Below are 13,923 nucleotides of genomic sequence, written 5' to 3' on the forward strand. Positions count from 1 at the left end.
TAGGATGACTCCTCTTAGCAGATGCAGCAGAGACTGCTAAATGGCAGAGGAACAAAGAAGCTCTGTGCCTTAATGCTCAACTACCTACAATCCAGCAGTTTGCCACTTTCCTCATTCCTGCTTATTCTGGATAATATTTCATCCTACATTCAAAATGGTTTCTGATTCAGCTAGCTTCGGTTCATAACTTTCTGGCAAAAAGAAAACCCCCGAAAGTGAATGACATGTTAAATTCATTCCTTTTTCCTGCTCGGGAGGTTATTAATCCCTTACCGGTACCATTTTGTGACTGGGTCACATTCTGACAGCTGAAAAGCAATGTTCAGTCTGTCAGGAGGACGTTTTGATGACACTGCTTAAACAATCGGCTTTCTGGAGCACTTGTTGTAAACTAGAAGTGAATGCCTGAAAGTGGAAGTACAGATCCTGCGCAGACATTCAAAGTGCACGCACACAGGTCCTGCTATCCGTTCGCTCGCTATGCGAAAATTCACTTCTCTACACGTAAATAATTATACCCAAACCTCGTTATTAACACAGCCGATTCAGATATCCAAAGACTAGTCGTTTGCCCATTTCCTTATTTCCTTGCCTGTTTGTGCTTTGCTGATCGGCAGCAGCCATTTGTGAACAGAAACCACACAGGGAAGGAGGGAGATTGGATGAATCAGAGAGCAGAAGAGATTGGACAAATATCCCCCCCCCCCCGACTCTCTTTTGCTGGTTGGCTGCAGCCATTTCAGGAAGAAACCATGGGGAAAGAGATCAAGCAAATCTCTTGATTATAAATATTTCCATAGGAAATAATGGAAATCATGGACTAACGAATTGTTTCCATGGAATGCATTTGTTTGGTAATTGGGATCTGCGTATATATGGGGGGGAATACTGATTGGGAGGGGCAGGATCTGCACCTCTGGCACACTCAGTTTCCATGCTTTGGTGGGCATGCCTGCATAGCTATAGAACCCTAAATGCGTAACCTGAACCCCCACAATTCGTACACGGGGGGGGGGGGGGGAATAGATGTGCAATTCATGTGTTTGGGATCTATGGGTGAAGGCCACTATACTGGCATTCCCTCCAAAGGGTTGAGGTTGGTTACACCAGGAGCACAGCCAGATGGCATAATCACAACCTCACACCATGCAAACATTTTGAAGGTACAGTTGCAAGAGATACAGTGGTACCTCGGGTTATAGACGCTTCAGGTTACAGACTCTGCTAACCCAGAAATAGTACCTCGGGTTAAGAACTTTACCTCAGGAGGAGAATGGAAATTGCGCAGAAGGGGGAGCCCCATTAGCTAAGTTGGTACCTCAGGTTAAGAATGGTTTCAGGTTAAGAACAGACCTCCAGAATGAATTAAGTTCTTAACCCGAGGTACCACTGTACTAAAGGAGGAAAGGTAAGTACGTCAAAACGTAAAATTTGTGGGAGTTTTAATTTGTTCCGGTCTATTTTATGGTGTTTTTAACCTTCCTGTATGTTTTAAATCGGGACGCGGGTGGCGCTGTGGGTAAAAGCCTCAGTGCCTAGGGCTTGCCGATCGAAAGGTCGGCGGTTTGAATCCCCGCGGCGGGGTGCGCTCCCGCTGCTCGGTCCCAGCGCCTGCCAACCTAGCAGTTCGAAAGCACCCCCGGGTGCAAGTAGATAAATAGGGACCGCTTACTAGCGGGAAGGTAAACGGCATTTCCGTGTGCGGCTCTGGCTCGCCAGATGCAGCTTTGTCACGCTGGCGACGTGACCCGGAAGTGTCTCTGGACAGCGCTGGCCCCCGGCCTCTTGAGTGAGATGGGCGCACAACCCCAGAGTCTGTCAAGACTGGCCCGTACGGGCAGGGGTACCTTTACCTTTACCTTTACTTTATGTTTTAAATCACAGTTGTAATTTTTAAAGCAGTAATTTTATTGCTTTAGTTTTTTTGTAAACTGCTTTGGGGTTTCCCCCTAAAATCAAGCAGTGTATAAATTTTATCAAACAAACAAATGTGTGTTAAAGGTGAAAGCTTTTGCTGCTTGAATAATACTTGAAAGCCTCATAACAGTCTTACTCCACTTTTCTGGGCCAGGTTCAAGTTTTATACAATAACGAGGGCTAGAAGTTTCCTGCTAATTACTTAAAACAATTAATTTCTGTGCCAGATTCAAACTTTATACAATAATGAGGGCTAGAAGTTTCCTGCTAATTAATTTAAATAAACGCTGAAAGAAATTTGGGCGAAGAGACCATAGTTCAACACGCTAGACAGCTTTTACATGCAAGTGTTCCCGGTCCAGCCCCCGGTATGCTGAATATTCAGATAGCAGGGCTGAAAAGGGCATTCACAACAGACATTAAAGAGATGCTGCCAGTCAAAGTATACCATACTTAAAATACGTTTTTAAATGGATGATTTCTTGTCTTGGTAAATGCTCTGATACAGCAGCTTCATATATTTGAATAATTCTCATCTCCTTAATCTTCCAAGAAAGTCACTGAGAGTAGAACTATGCCTATTTCTCCATCTCCTGAATATAGCAGGCAGCTATATGGAATTTGCCATAAGGGCCATGATCCAGAAAAGACACATTCTGCATCCTTTGATGCTCATGAATCCTTCTTAGAGATGCCACCTCAGCTGCTGCCCACACAGAGCAACAAAAGTACTACTTAATCTGCCGCAAGTGTAAAAAGCAGATATGGGGTTTTGGTATGAGAATTGTTTCAAGAAAGACTGCTACCAGAGTACCCCAAGTTTCCCTTTTGAAAGCGTTTTTGTTTTGTTTTGGGGGAGGGGTTTACTTATATGTGCTCAGATGTGTAGCAATGCTTGGAATGAACTAACTGCATTAATTCAAAAATCTCTGTTGCGCCTCAAGGTAGTTCCCATAATTTCCAGGTGAACTGAACATGAATTAAGTTTATTTTCTGGTGGAACTTTGGGTGGTTGTTAATTCAATTCCATTTTAATTTTAATTCAATAAAGTATATATTTTGGGCTTTCATTGCACTTAACTCTGGGATTGATTGTGGCCACTGCCCTTTATAAACCACTTAGAGGTTTTCTTGCAATCAAGCCGTATATAAATGATGTTGAATAAAATTAATAAATAACATTTACCATCGGAAAAGTGAATCTGCTGTTTAAGATTAAAGATCTTAACTGCTGGGAGAAATATTATACTGTTTGTGTGCTTTGATGTTTTCCTAGGCTTCTTAAGTATATTTTACATTTTAGCAAAGCAGTTTGTAAAATTCTAAGGACCAGAGGGGGGGGGGAGGGATGCCAAGGACCATGTGAATGAATTATGAATTGAACTGGAACAGAATTAGTTCCTTTTTGGAATAGGTGAAATGGAGGTAGAACTAATTCCTTTTAAAAATTAACTTTCCACAATGGATGTAACACAAAATTCTATATCCATCTCCCAGTTTTCCATTGAACTACTCCTTAAGTTTCCACATATTGGAGAAACATGGATCATCTTGGCCGTTTCCCACACTCCTCTTCTTCCTTCATCACACATCATCTCAAATTGCTTACTTCTATTAGAATGCAGGCTCCCCAGAGTGAAATGGGACTGGATCCCATTTAGTAAGTGTCCTGAGGGTTGCGACCCTGGTCTGCAATCCTATACAGTGGTACCCCGGGTTAAGTACTTAATTTGTTCCGGAGGTCCGTACTTAACCTGAAACTGTTCTTAACCTGAAGCACCACTTTAGCTAATGGGGCCTCCTGCTGCTGCCGCACCGCCGGAGTACAATTTCTGTTCTCATCCTGAAGCAAAGTTCTTAACATGAAGCACTATTTCTGTGTTAGCGGAGTCTGTAACCTGAAGTGTATGTAACCTGAGGTACCACTGTACACGTTTACATGGGTACATTGAACTCAATGAAACTTCTGAGTAGACATGCATAGAAAACACATAGTAGTGAAAAATTAAGAGTATGAGTGCTGCTAATGGGTGCAAATAACCCCAGAGCAAGAACTGGTTTTGGGAAGTCAGCTTTTGGTATATGTGCACATGACTAAGGCACCACACAAAATCAGGACACTGAAATGCAAGTGCGAATTTGTTCTCCTCTGTTTATTTTTACTAATTAGCACAACTGTGGTTATTTGCAAAAAGCACTGAAGCTTGCATTATTTTCAAGTGCCTTCTTTAATGTTTCTAAAGGAAAATTAATAAGTATCGCAGAGGCATCATTAGCAAATAGGAAAATGTGACAATAAAATTACAGAGACACTTCCAGTGTAAGTGGACTAAGCTGTTATTTTAGCTCTTGTCCTCAGAAGCACAAGCAACTAGCATGACCTACAGCATCTGTACTTAACTTCAAGGTGGGGCATTAGTAAGCAAGAATTTAAAAAACAAAACAAAGCACACAACATTAATATCCACCTTTTGGTATCTTTTTCAAGCACAGTGCTCAAGGAGTTTAATTAACAGGAGAAGAGAAATATACAAAGACAAGGGGGTCATATGCATCATTGTTTTTGCTGGATGAGCAAGAGAATTAGCCAGAAAAAGAAAAAGAAACTGGAGCCTAGAAGCAAATTAATTCTCTCTCACACTCCCACTTCTCATAGTTACTGCTACTACCTATGGAAACCACTTAATGCTGTGGTCCACCTTGTGACAGGGTGTGTTGTCAGAGGCATGTCACATTGGTGCTCCAGTGTCTGAACTGATTTGTTCAAGATGGCAGCAGTGACCCACAAGGCTCTGAAAGACCTGGTGCAAAGCTAGCTAAGTCAACCTTCTCTAACCTGGTACCCTTCAGAATTTGCTGCACAACCACTTCCATCATCTCTGTACTACAACTCCCATTGTCTTTAACCATCTAGCTATACGGGCTGAGGCTGATGGGAGATGTTGGCAAAGAGCAGGTTGTGGAAGGCTATGTTCTCAAAATGTTCTCAGGGCCAAAAGGGACATGGCTGGACCCCCACTGCAAGCGGGCAGGTTTCAAGGAGAGGGGTGATTCTGATCAGAGAACATGGTGGGTTGGGCCAATCTGTCAGGAGTGCATGCAGGAGCTAGACCCTGTGACCAGTAGGGCTTCGCAGGACTGGGGTCTTCCTAAGTTTGTTCTGGAGAGGCAAGGCATGGCCGCTTGGTAACTCACTGCACCTGGTGGCAAGAGCCGGGAAGGGATATAAGGTCAGCATTTCCCTTCGGCTCTTTTCTTTGTCACAGCAACATGTTGCCTGCCTTGCTGCATGTGGCTTCTTGCTTCCTGATCCTCGGACCTTGGCTTCCTGACTCCCTGTTTCTTGATCCTTGGACCCTTGACTTCGTGACTCCTGGCTTCCAAACTCCCGTTCTTGCTCCCACCCCACCGTCTTGCCCCCGGTCCCAACGTCCTCCGCCAGGACTTCAACCGCCTGTAAACTGGACCGAGACACAATCTGCCTCAGGCCTCCTCAGGTCTGTTATGTATTAAAGAATGAGACCCTTGTGCAAATGAAAACTCTATTTTGGACCTCAGTGGCTACTCTGAAATTCTGGCCTAGAGATATGTTCTGAATGTGGTATAACGCCACAGATCATGCTGGTCGGTAATCACACAGTCCAAAGTTGGAGTTAACTTTTTATTAGCAAGATCACAATCTCCACAGATTTGGCTGCGTGTCAGGCCTACGGAGCACAGCAGCTCATTCCCAGTGGGTCTTATTCAATGAAATCAGTTGCCAAGATTGAAGGTTCCTGCCTCCCCACAGCAGTCTGTCTCCTCTCCAGGGTTTTCCTCAAGCAATTGGAGAATGCACCAGCATGCAACCAATCTCTCCTCTGCCTTTTTCATGCCTCTCCTGGTTCTGGGAGACAGCGGAGAGGGGAACTTGTTGCAGCAGGAGGAGACACCTGTGACTCTTCACCAGCCTGACCCATCTCTGCCTCGTGGCCTCCCTCCTCCCACTCACCAGCTTCAGCTTCTGATTCTTGACATTTCTCTGCCACAGGCTATCCCAGCTCATGAAGCCCTGTTACCCCTTTCAGCTTCCAACACCTCCTCTTGCCCATCTTCTCCCTCTGACCACCCATTGTCATTCCACCACCACTCCCCAGGCTCTGAGCTGTCTTCCCTTGGTGGTTCCCCCAGCTGGTTCCTCCCACCATTCTTCTGGGTCCACCTAGTCTATGACATAGAAAGCCTTTTTACTCAAATTGGCATTTGGTTGGCAAGGGATTGTGCAAGGTGGATCTAGGCAAGCTATAACTTGGATGGGGTGAGCTATAAATAAAATGTATCTGCAGCAGCAGCAAGACCGCAGTTAAGCACCCAATAATGCCCATGGCAGGTTGCACCCAACCAACTTGATACATGTATTTTTAATCTTTATTGGAAGCCGCCCAGAGTGGCTGGGGAAACCCAGCCAGATGGGTGGGGTACAAATAAATTATCATCATCATCATGATTATCATCATCATCATCACCTTTGGATCTCCTTTGTCTGCTTAAAGGAAATTAATACATTTAGAAAACCTGGGGAGCAATCTTAACCCCACTTGCCCAGGAGCAAACTCTATTAACTCCATTGTTAGGATTGTGCTGTAAACTTCTAATTTTCACTGAATAAATTATTATGTTATGCATTTGTAATAAAGAATGTTTCCTGAACTGACAGGATATAATTTTTAAAGCAACTGGTCTCACAGACAGAAGATTTGGAGCTAAGTTTAGTTTCTGGGCAGATCTTCAATACTCTCAAGCAAAGGAAATCCATAGTGTTCTATAGACTGGGGATGTGTCTTCCAAGATCCTGAGGTCATCATTTGAGGCCCTCCTCCAAATACCCACTCTGACAGAAGTTCGAAGAGTAGCAGAAAGACAATGGGCTTTCTCAGTTGTATCTCATTCCCCATTTACAGGATGTTCTCCCAAGTACTTCATGTAGCCCTTTCTGACAGTAGTAAGAGCTGTGGAATTCCAACAGTGGAATAGACTCCCATAACTGGTGGTGCACAGGTTTTTAAGCAGAGGTTGAATGGCCATTTGTCATTGCAGGGGGTTGGACTAGATGACGCTTCCACCTACACGATTCTATGATTCTAGCCTACACAATAATCAGCTGGAATGTTACAGGAAGCAGGCCCATTTTACCATACATATTTGTCTCTCAGCATTATACTAATAGCATGAACTCTATGCACTTGTGAAGCTACATGGTTTCTAAGTTGGGGCTGGATGGGAGAACAACCTATTAGCCAGTCAGCCCTACCAACAAGCTATTTCTTTACTTCAATATTTGTACCCCATCTTTCTGTTCTAAATGGGGCCTTCAAGGCAGTCCTAAACACCAGCTTTGGCACGAACCACAAGAGCTTGATTACATTTCAAAACTTATTTCTCATGTGTTACATCCAAATACCTTTTCAAAGGCATGTTGGCAGAAATAAATATCGGGGGGAAAGGGGGAAACTCTTCGATAAGGAGAGCATTTAATCTTAAGCCAGTCATGGGGGTTTGGGGGAAAAAACAACAATAAAGGGACTCCTGAGATATGCAGGTTAAAAAGACTCAGGTGGGTCAAACTCCTTTCACATCTGCTACTTGGATCAGAGATCACACTTGCTTGCTCTGCCAAGTGTTTCTGTGCCTACCATGAGAGTGCTTTGGGAGTCATACAAAGGTTTTCTTTTCTAAAGAAAAGGAGCCACGGTGGTGGGCCTGAGATCAATTTGTGCATAACCAGCTTGCTGTGTTTCCTCTTTGCGTGTTGATAAAGGGGCTACCCTTCCCTAGTGCCACAAAGAGGAAGCCAAGCTGAATGGGTGTGCATGTGAATTATTTGTGTGCAATGTGTGTTTATGTATTCTGATCCTACCCACTTTGGATTTTGGCTGCCCACTGCCAGTATGTGTCCCCTCTCTACTCTCGTCTTGAGACAACCTGACCCCTGTGGAGGAGAATGGTTCCTCATGCCCACCTTATGGGATCCTTCTGCAATGCAGTCAACCAGATCAACCTCAATGTGGTTTATTGTGGCACTGAACCATGGGCTATGAAAATGGCTAGGGATTTTACCACCCTGTGGGCCTGCCCTTCCAGTAGTGACATGGAAGCATGGCAAAATTCACACAAAGGAGATGGTCAGGAGATGCAGCAAAAGTTGACACCTTCTGCTATGCAAATCCGGTTGCCTTCCAGTGATGTGATACTGACCTTGGTCAGCCCTGTCCATACTAAATGTTGGGCTTAACTAGGTCAGAATTTTGCATCTGAACAGCAACTTGATATATTAACTGTTCTACACTTTTCTAGAAGAGCTGCCCAGGGCTGATCAAGCAGTGGCAGCATGATTTATTCGGACGCAGATATTGTAAAAAGCATAAAAGTGACTCAGATGAATCCTGCTGCCTTTTTATCATAGTTGCTCATGCCGATTCTGGCACACTGAACCTCCTGGTGAACACTGCAAAGTGTGATTGGGAAGACATAAAGATGTGTTGACATTGACAGATGATGACACACACTGGAGATCTGCAATTGACCACATCTCACTGCTATGCATATACCACATGCGGGCAACTTCAATACTTTGTGATGCCTTCCAGATGTTGTTGAACTGCAACTCCCGTCAGCTGTAGCCAACATGGCCAATGGTCAGGGATGCTAGGAGTTGTAGTCCAACAACATCTGGAGTCTGATTACTTTTGTTTTATGGCATTCACCACAGCGATTATCAGTGTACAAACAGTAGGTGTACAGTGCAGAAGCAGAACACAGAGAAGCTGATAAGACAGTGTTGAAGAAGGAAGGCCATTCAGATGTAAAGAAGTCTGAAATCAGAAGCTGCTTCTCTCCCCCCCTCCACCCCTTTTGTTTTATGGGGATAAATTGCTTAGAACTGGAAGTAGCTGCAGTACATGCCTGAGGGCAGGAAAACATGGAAGAAACCTTGCAAGCGTTCCTCTTTATCCCAACACTGCTAGGATGTTTGGCATACAGTGTATTTTTCTTCAATAGCATTTTCTATAGTACTTCTGGTAAAAGAAAACTTTCTGCAACATTAGGATTCTAGGAAACTAATTCTTGGAGACGAAGAAAAAAGAAAATAACCAACAGCAGCAAATTCTGCATTGATTTTTTATGTTGACATTTCTCTATCATCATTACTAAGCTGGTGACAGTGTGAAGGGCACAATTATTTATGTTCCATCAAATTAGCCTGTAATTCAAATCCCTGACGATATCTCCAGCCTAGATAGTTTATACTCCTGCAGAATGTTGTTTCTGACATTACACATCTTTGCTAATCACTGGAAGGACATGGGAAAGTGAGAAAACTTTGACATGAGGAGATGGCTGCAAGATTTTCACCATCTGCTGGTACCGACAAGGGTTTCATGCATGTTCTGATTAAAGGCATGCTATATAAACAGCAGATGGATGAGGCTGTTTATTCCAGACTTGCGAAACCTGTGGCCCACCAAATGTAGTTCAGAGTCCAACTCCCATCAGCACCAGTCAAAATGCTCAATGGTAGGGATGATGGTAGATGTAGCAACTGGAGGGTCACAGGTTCTTTAAAGTTTAAGATGTTTGGGGAAGAGAGTTTTTGACAGCTGTGGTTTCTACTGTCACCACAAAATGGTAACCTGGCAACTAAGGTGAGAAGTAAGGCCAAGAAGCAAGAGATTGGCGCAGCAAGGGGAGCTGAATTTCCCATGCTGCTTTGAGCTAACTAACCAACACCTTAGCTGCAAGCTTATCCATTTATTATAGAACTTGTTTGAGCAACAGCTGATCACTGTATCACAGAGCTCCACCATCACCCAAGGGAAGGAACAAAGATTTTTTGCTTTGGCAAACAGGGATGCATCTTGCCCTGTTTATACCTCCACCCTCCCAAAAGCCTTCAACACCCCTGTTATGGTGGACGAAATTGAGAATTTCATTCTTTCTCATTTTCAGGTTCTTATGAGGAGGCAGGTTTCCCCCAACACACCTGCTCATTTCCCCCACTTGAAATGTGAACCCCTGTTGAGAAGGAAGCAAAATATACATCTCTTGCCCACCTAGATTGTGCGGTGTGCAGGACTGAAAAATCATTATTATGTGGGGAGGGAAAGGCATGCCAGGGAATGATATCGCTATGTACCAGACAATATTCTATTTTTGAGGGGATGAAGTATACCTGCAAGATACAAGTATGATTAGGCGCCAGCAGGTATTCCAGCAGCAGATGGAAATGGAATGGGATAGTTTCAATCATCTTTGAGGGGGTTGAGACCTTGAAATACAGAGCGGGTGGGATGAAAGACTACAAAATATTCCAGGTCACTTAAATGCTAGGTTTGACTGCAGTGTCAAATTACGTAATCACCACAATAGCCCAATTCACTCTTTCGTTCGTTCTTTCTTTCTTTTTTTTGGTGCGCCAGAGTCTTCTGTTGCCCAGTGGGAACTAGATAATAACATCTATTTCTGCAGAAAACAACATGGTTTTCATCTCAGTGTGTAGTTTTTACTTCACAGCTGAAGACTACAATTTATAAATGGCAACAAGCGTATGGAAAATTCCTTAAATGAAGGACTTCGTGGTGTGTTATTGTTTAACCCCTATTTTTCACTTTCTCTAGATTTATTGGCATTCACAGCTGCAACATTAAATGACTCTGAAAGCAGAGCAATTAATCCAGAATCCTATTTGTTTTAATCTAACACTGTCAACTGGTTTTAGGTTTCCAGTCAAGAGAAAAAAAATGTTTGTTAAGCTCCACAGCTCTAGCTAATGTCTAAAGACAATCCCCTAGAAAAAGGTGTGAAGATGTTTTATAGACTGAACAGAGATTTATTAGGGTACCTAACTCTGTTTCTGCAGATGCCTTGTGAATTATAATGAGATTATTAAAACTTTTACAAATCATTACATTAAAAATCTGACATGGCTGCTTTTGAAATTAGACCGCTTCTCTGTAATTGCTAATGGTGCATTACTGGTGATAAGGCTTTGGAAAAATTTCTCAATAAAAACTTCTTCAAAAATTTAAGATTTATTTATTTCACTACCCCGTTATAAATTCAAGGATAATAGGTTTATGTGCATCAGAATAGCTGAACGATCACATTTATGTCAGTGATAGAAGACGTTCTCTTGCTGCAAACTTTAATTAATTTTCACAGATAGTTAATTTTCTGTTTCATTATCATCTCCCTAAATTTGAAAGACAAACAATTTATAAACAAACAGAAAACTTTTAGAGGGGGAATGAATTTCAAAGCAAACAGAAAATTAGCTGCAAGAATAAAACGACAACCAAAGTAGTAATACGCCTATCTATTGACTGGCTTGCTTTTAAAGAACGATTTATGATAAACATATTCCAAAGTTCCAACTAAAAAAAGACACTTTTTTAAGAAAAGGATGTCAGTCCAAACCTATTTCCAGGTAACAAATGACTTTGGGCTTCATACAAACCAAATAATAGCTTCAGTGCCCTTAAACATCAGGGGATGAAAAATATACACCTCAACATGTCCTTTGAAAGGGTGACCCATTCCATTAAGGGCAATATTCCAGGCCTTCTACTCTTCCCAGCAAAAGGTAAATTTAAGCAGCTACTTACCATGATGTACGACACCCTTCAACCCGTGGATAATAGGCTCCAGTGCGGGATTGTCCCTCTGATTGACCTACATGTAAATAATACATGATTGGTTAAATCTATTCTGGCATCAGGCAGAAGAAGAGTCTCAATTTAATCTTCTAAAGGAGAGGAAAGATGCTATCTAGGAAGCTGCTTAGTCTTTATATTTAAAACAGGTCTTCACCAAACAATGAGGACTTAAGATTTATAATATAATAAAATAGGTGACAGAGACTAAATCACAAGAAAGTCTTCAGAAGGCATTAACACATTAGAAATATCATCATAACCTGGGAAGGGGGTGGGAGGAACGAATAGTTGATAGCTCTACACTTGCTTCTTTCACTGCCACAGATAAAAATGTCTTAGATAAATATAGAAATATCAAGTGATCAAAGAGCAGCCACTTTTTTCCAGGCAAGAGACTTAAAGGCATAAAACATGGAGGTCAACTGAAGACAACGAAGTTCTTCTGAATTGCAAGTGAGGTGGACTAGTCCTTGATAGAACGGAAAACTTTTATTTACTTCATCTTCTGCAGATTTTATTATGTCATTTATATGCCACCTTTGTGCCCAGGTGCCCAAGGCTGTTTACAAGGTTAAATTACTAAAACAAATAAATGCCATAAAGAGTCAAGCTAGCCCTGTAAAGTTAGAGAAGGGACAGTTCAACTGAGGCAGGCCCTGATGTTGTCTTTGCCTCCCTCCCTATTTCTCATCTTTCTTCCCAGAGGGCAGGTGGTGTCTGCTGGCCCTGTGGGGTGGAGGGGATAATCTGACTGGGGCAGATGAATGCCTAGAAAAAGGTCTAAGAATCATCTGCAACATGTCAATTTCAGAGACAATTAATTTCTACTTATGTTTTTTGTAGCAGAGGGTTTACATATATCGCTCTGCACTTGCAAATGTCAACGACCAGTCCGTGGCCAGCGGCGATGGTGTTGTAAACCTCACAGAAAAGGTTCCTACACCTTTGCATCCAAACTATAAGACCATCTTATTTCACATTTCAACTACAATGTTTGCCAAATGCCCCCAGGAGGTACATGTGAAAAATGCCCGTTAGCACGTGCATCTTTCAAGAAATCCAATGATTTGGATATATGCGTTAATGGTCAAAACTGAAAAGGTGCCTTAGGCCAAACTCCAATCTATAGGATGACCCCCCAAGCAAGTTCCCATACAAACAGGAATTCTCATTCATTTCAGTTGAGGGGATTGCTCGTGTACACAAAGGGATTTGTGGATACATTGTGCTCACATTGGGGAAAAACTGGTTTTTACTTAGAAACCCTGTTTTCCTCTCCTCCTTCCGCGGACTCATTAGCATTCTACAGGAGATTCCTTGGGGGGGGGGGAATGCTTCTTGTATGTACACACTATGGGAAGGCACTCAGGGCTGCTGGTGGGTTAATTAAAAATTAACACAATTATGACAAACTGATGCAAGCCGGATAAAAATTAACACAATTATGATAATGCAAACTGGATAAATCGAAATAATTGTACTCGCTTTACTTTCAGAAAGGGTTCAGAGGAGCCTGAGCTGACCTTCCACAGAATGTATTAGCCACAGTGGGTCAAATAAATAGTGCAAAAACGTGTCTGCAACTAAGCGCCTTCAGGAGCAGGAGTTTTGAACCCATGATCCACCCTTTTGCTTTCTCACAATAACTTGTACCCTCTTGAAGTTGTTCCTCTCCCTAAGGGAATCCAGACCTAGGTTAAGAGGGGGGCTGTAGATCAGCTGTAGAACATCTGCTTTGCATACATGCAGAAGGTCCCTGGTTCAATCCCTGGCATCTCCGGGAGAGACTCCCTGCCTGAAACCATGGAGAGCTGCTGCCAACTGGTATGCTCAACAATGAGCTAGATGAGCCAAAGGTCTGACTCAGTGGTCCTGGAAACATACAATAGTTATGTGCCTTGAAGGAGAGCCAAATAATGGACAATTGTGGGTGAGGCAATGGTTATACCCTGGTTCCAGAAATTTTGATGTGCATAATACAGTGGTACCTCAGGTTACATACGCTTCAGGTTACATACGCTTCAGGTTACAGACTCCGCTAATCCAGAAATAGTACCTCGGGTTAAGAACTTTGCTTCAGATGAGAACAGAAATCGTGCTCTGGCAGTGCGGCGGCAGCAGGAGGCCCCATTAGCTAAAGTGGTGCTTCAGGTTAAGAACAGACCTCCGGAACGAATTAAGTACTTAACCCGAGGTACCACTGTATGTGTAATATGTAGCTCAGCCACAAGGACTTGTACGCTAACTACTTGTTATGTTTCCAGGCGCCAGAGTTTATGGGGCACCCATAATTCATGGAATTAGTAAAAGTTCG

At 42.8% G+C, this 13,923-nt stretch overlaps 1 protein-coding gene across 4 annotated transcripts in view; it reads right to left on the minus strand.

Annotated features, from left to right (window-relative positions):
* Window positions 1-13,923, minus strand: part of PTPRG (protein tyrosine phosphatase receptor type G) — a 538,165-nt gene that overhangs the window by 133,553 nt on the left and 390,689 nt on the right. For all 4 annotated transcript variants that reach the window (XM_028719555.2, XM_077925092.1, XM_077925090.1 and 1 more), the window contains exon 6: window positions 11,559-11,625. In XM_028719555.2, the coding sequence (XP_028575388.2) occupies window positions 11,559-11,625 (67 nt within the window). The remainder of the gene's footprint in view (window positions 1-11,558; window positions 11,626-13,923) is intronic.

The sequence above is a fragment of the Podarcis muralis genome, chromosome 2 (genome assembly GCF_964188315.1).
Source record: "Podarcis muralis chromosome 2, rPodMur119.hap1.1, whole genome shotgun sequence".
NCBI classification, from domain to species: Eukaryota; Metazoa; Chordata; class Lepidosauria; order Squamata; family Lacertidae; genus Podarcis; species Podarcis muralis.